The sequence below is a fragment of the Octopus sinensis genome, linkage group LG14 (assembly GCF_006345805.1).
Source record: "Octopus sinensis linkage group LG14, ASM634580v1, whole genome shotgun sequence".
Lineage (NCBI taxonomy): Eukaryota > Metazoa > Mollusca > Cephalopoda > Octopoda > Octopodidae > Octopus > Octopus sinensis.
In genome coordinates this window covers 2510288-2515616 of record NC_043010.1, presented here as the reverse complement: position 1 = coordinate 2515616, position 5329 = coordinate 2510288, and the positions used below count along the sequence as shown (strand labels likewise).

Sequence of the window (5329 nt, the reverse complement as noted above, 5' to 3'; positions counted from 1 at the left end):
TATGTATTTATAGATATTTATACATATGTAAATGTTGAACAATGAGACTTGTATGGATGTGTGGTTCAGATCTCTTTGCAACTATGTTTATTGGGTTCTGTATCAAGTTGCAACACCCTCAGCAAGTTGTTTCTCTTCTATAGCGTTTAGCTAACCATTTCCTTGTGATTTCATTTGTTAGATGGAAACTGTGCAAAAGGTATGGTGTACCTTATAATGAAACTCTTAAGAGCATTCACATGCCACTCAACCTTGAAATTGTTGCCTCAGTGAGGTCGGTTAAATGCACAAGCAGAAAGACCACCACTTGAGAATATTTCCACATTTGATTCCCAGTTCTAATCATTTTTATGATATTTTACGTCTAATTATTTCTTTGTATAATAGTGCTCGCTTGCTTAGTAAATATTGCTTTCATTATTTTATCAGTCATAAGCTCTCTTTTTTAAGGAGTCAATCTGATATATATATTTATCATTAATGATTGGTAGAACTTACATAGGTGTGCATAGATAGGTAGATGGATGGATGGAGGGAGGGAGGAATACACACACACACACACACACACAAAAGTCTGGTGCTGTGAGAACACATGGGAATGGCGTTTCCTTACTTTTTCAAATATGGCCAGATTTAAAATGATCTAATATAACGATATCCTTCATTCGGCATGTGTTGAAATATGCCGAAACAATTTAATTTCACACATATATATACATTACTTTACATATAATTTATGTGTTTATTCTATTCACTGAAACTTGCTAAAAAGCATATTTTGCTTTAAAGTAGTATCTTCTTGTAGACACCATTGTCAGTAATCATACTGTTTTCATTTCTCTCGGCCAATATTTTCATATTAGCTTTCTTTTGAAATCTAGACAATGCAAAATACAACTGACCATGTGAAAAGAATTGTGTCGGAAGATATATTCCAATTTGTTCAAAAGTCTGACCCTGTGCCGTGTTGCATGCCAAGGCAAAAGCTGGCTTGACAGGAAATTGTTTGTGTGTAAATGTAAATGGAAATTCTATTTCTTGAGATACATGTGGTATTCTTGGGATTAGCAGAGTTGATCCTGCATAAGGACCAGAAGCAACTTCAGCCTCAATAACATGATCATGTAAACTGACAATGATGTAGCATGGTACCATTGCAGTGTCCATTAGTAACATCTAAATTTCTCAGAAGCATTATGCAGCATTTTTTTCTTCAGTTTGAGAATGTGTGGTGGAAACCCTGATGGCGTAAGTCTGTTGATGAACTCGATTGGGTACAGAGTTTCATTATCAACTGTATCTGAGCTTCTGTATATTTTTAGCTCACCAGGGATCCTGGTCAACAGAAAATCATTCACAAATTGTGCTACTTCATTTGTTGGAGTAACATTGGTTCTGTTTGCAAGTCACACATGGTTTGTGAAGTTGTTTTTGAGGCCAGCATATATAAAATCACATAGATCTGAAAGAGTACCACTTTCAAAGCAAAGATGATTGGATAGTTTGATTTTGAATTCACCTAGGCTTTGTTCAACAGAAATGTTACCATTTCCTACACCAAAAAGATAATTAGCAAACTCTCTTTCATCAGAATGACCTTCTGTAAGAAGTCTTAGATTGGTTGTCAACTCCACTACTTCCACATGATCGCAAAGAAATGATCTCTATGGGGTTACATCAACAATTTGTGATCTGACACCATTGTTTTGAAGTAGAATATTCTCCTCTTGAGATATCCTAACCAGTTGGTCATGTGTAGTGGAAACAGAATTATGTCTACGTCTACGTCCCTATTCAGACAGTTGTTGAAGGTTATTTGAGCGTTTTCAGAGAAGAAACACTTGGTTGCATTTAAGTTGTCATGCCAAAGGCAGGAGAACTCTGTGTTATTTAAGAATTCTATTGCATGAAGTTTGAAATAGTATTGTTTCCTTTGCTGCCATGCAGTGACATTTTCAACTTGGAGTGGTTGTGACCCAATTGGTCACGGGTACAGCTAGTATATAATATGATATGATATAATACAATATCCTGGCCCCCGTGCTGGTGGCACGTAAAAAGCACCATCCGTCCATGGCCGTTTGCCAGTCCTGTCTGGCACCTGTGTGGGTGGCACGTAAAAAGCACCCACTACACTCACGGAGTGGTTGGCGTTAGGAAGGGCATCCAGCCGTAGAAACATTGCCAGATCAGACTGGGCCTGGTGCAGCCTTTTGGCTTCCCAGACCCCAGTTGAACCGTCCAACCCATGCTAGCATGGAAAGCGGATGCTAAATGATGATGATGATGATGATAATAGGCTTCCACGCAGTTCGACAATTTCTGTCCATCAAATTCATTCAGAAGGGATTGGTCAGCTTAGAGCTATATTAGAAGACACTCCTTTGGTTATTACCTAAACTTCATGACCGTAGATGAGAGTAGGCATTGATACCTAATTGAAGATAGCTGCACTAGAAAAAGTCTTTTCTTCTTCATCTTGATGATGAGTAGAACAGTTTGACAGAAACTTCCAAGTCAGAAGACTGTACCAACCTCTGCTGTCCATTTTGACATGGTTTCTATGCCTGGACACCCTTCTTAATGCCAACCACCTGTTCAAAAAATATATATATATTCATGAAAGAAGTATTGATATTCCAGCGAAGATTTTTAGCGGAATATCTCCATTAACACTTTAGTTACCAAAAAGCCAACAAAAATTACAGTCAGTTGATTTTGCATGAGGATCAGAATATATAACATTTAGTTAACATTTGTTCTTTGAAGAGGAAGAATATAGAGACTGATACTTTAGTTGAAGAATTCGAGCGAGGAGAGTATTCTCCAAAAGATATTATTTCATTTCACATTGCCTGCTAGCTTACTGCAATTTTCTGTTTTTGGTATGATATTTTGTATGAATTAAATTCTTCTAGTGCAGATCAACAATACTAGTTTCTTTAAATTGTGGACCTTATAGTATTCCACTGGGTTTGATTTTCTGATTATACACCTTACACATCATCCAAAATAAAGAAAAACATCCCATGTCAAGTTTAAAGAAAACATAATTTGATTTTGCATTCTGGTCCATGGTAGATCACAAAGCTTAATAGTTATCACATATTCAGTCAGTTTATTAGAATGACGGTTATGATTTCCTTGTAGATGAGAAGTAAATCTATTATATTAGAAGATTTCAAGACAGAGAGACGGCACTGGCTGATCTGAAGCCTCATACAGTGAATCATTCAAACTCCCTTGGAAAAACCATGCAGTCCAATTAGTAGTTTATCCTCAAATCATACTTGTTGGAGCCCTCTTGAGGCCATATTTCTAATGAAATACACACAGCCTATGTGTTTCAATTAATTTTAAGAATTTGATGGGATTTAGTAAAGTAGGTAATTTTTCTCTCCATAAATGCTTTTGTTACCAAATTTCTATTGAAAGGCACTGCCTTTGTTTTGATTAATTTTAACAATTGTGAAGAATTTAGTAAAATAACTTTTGTCATTATTAACCTGGTGTTTGGAACATAAATTAACATGAAATTTTTATAAATTTTAATTTAGATCTCATTAAAACATAAAGTTTAATCATAGGACCAAGGGAGGTCTCAGGTGGGTTGGTATAAAAAGGGTCAATCAAGGAAGGATTTGGAGCATAACTAAATATTATTTTAGAAAATTAAAACTCCTAATGAAAGGATTTAGTATTTCTTCCTCACCTTTCTCTCTACTAAAATATTTCTTCCATTCTTTCTCTCATCTTTCATAACAATATAATTTCTAAAAAGAAACCATATCATGCTTCCCAGTCATATGGTTCCAGGTTCAGTCCCACTCCATGGCACCTTGGGCACTTTCTGTGTTCAAATCCTGCCTCATGTAACTTCACCTTTCATCATCTGGGATTGCTGTGGTAAAGTACCTGTCAAGTACTAGTGTTGATAGTATTGACTAAACTGCTGATGTGCTCTAAGTTAAGGATACTTATTGAGTATCAGAAAAAATGCTCTACGAGAAATGTTAGAACACTGTTAAAAGATATTTAGCAGCAGTTATCCAAGCTCTGAGTTCAAATCCTGCAAAGATCAGTTACTAGTCAAGTAGTGAAATCAATGTAGTTGACTACTCCTCTTCCCTTCAAATTTGCTGGCCTTGTGCCTGGCAAGACATTGCTTGGTGGCCAAGATTGGTATCACTGAAGACTGGCACTTACCTCATCAGCTAAGCTGTCACTGAGTTCTTAAAATTCCATTAGAAAAAAGAAAAAAATGTGGTTTGACAGGGATGTGCAGTTCCCCAGTAAATTTGTTGAGAAGTGAGTTCATGTGACAAGGAAGGCTTGAGTGAATAGGCTTACTCTAAGCTAGCTCTTGTTGGGTGAGCAGTATGAAGGAGAGGGAAGCACTTGGGATGCTGTTTCTGGTGAGTTGGATAACTTAGAATTGGTGGGATGCCTTCGTTGCCCCTGGATAGCATTTCCCCTCTACTGCTGAATTTTGTTAGAATGTTTTGTTGATTGTTATTGTTTATTTTTATTGTTTACGTAGTTTTATGTAAATCCCAACTATCCTTTTTATCTTTGTACTGTCCTGAATATTTTTGTGGTTAATAAACAAAAGCTTATTATTTTAAAAAATAATCTTAATATAGTATACAGGCATGCACACACCCATTATATATATATATATATATATATACATACACATGCACACACATGTATATATGAATTAATAGAAATAGTAGGCAAGGTGCAGAAATGATTATATATTAAAAATATTAAATTATTTATCCATTTCTATATTTTTATTTATTTATTCAGATACATAACAAACATCAGTAACCTTCAAAATAAAACTCATAAAATTGCAAGAATTTCTTTAAAATAGTTTAAATTTTTCAGTTTTTAAAATTCGACTTCTTTAAAATAAGTAATTTTGAATATAAGACAGATGGATATAAGCAAAAATTGTGTATGTGTTTGTGTGTGTGTGTGTGTGTGTGTGCGTGTGTAATCTCCTTTCATATCCCCATTAACTTAATTAAATAACATTGGTTGTTCAATGTCAGGCCATGAAGTACAACCCAAGTGCAATCTCTGATGATGAAGTTTGTAAAGAAATATTTTCCTTTGAGAGTATAATAGATACACACATCTGTGTGTGTGTGTGTGTGTGAGCATGAGCATGTATGTTATTGTGTGCATATATGTTATATATCTATATATGTGTGTGTATGTATATATTCTTATATATCAATATGCGTATGTATATAAATGTGTGTATTTATATGTTTGAATAAATATGTTTGTGAGAATATATATATATATATATTATCAT

General features: G+C 34.9%; 1 protein-coding gene across 1 annotated transcript; it reads right to left on the bottom strand.

Moving 5' to 3' along the window:
* Positions 1 to 783: 783 nt before the first annotated feature.
* On the bottom strand, positions 784 to 1167 carry LOC115218945. Its single transcript, XM_029788966.1, has one exon. It carries the CDS (start codon positions 1165 to 1167, stop codon positions 784 to 786), a length of 384 nt encoding a protein of 127 aa, XP_029644826.1.
* Between the last annotated feature and the right edge of the window lie 4162 nt (positions 1168 to 5329).

Excerpts from the sequence above, each read along its gene's own strand:
- LOC115218945 (XM_029788966.1), bottom strand. The coding sequence starts at position 1,167 with ATGGACACTGCAATGGTACCATGCTACATCATTGTCAGTTTACATGAT.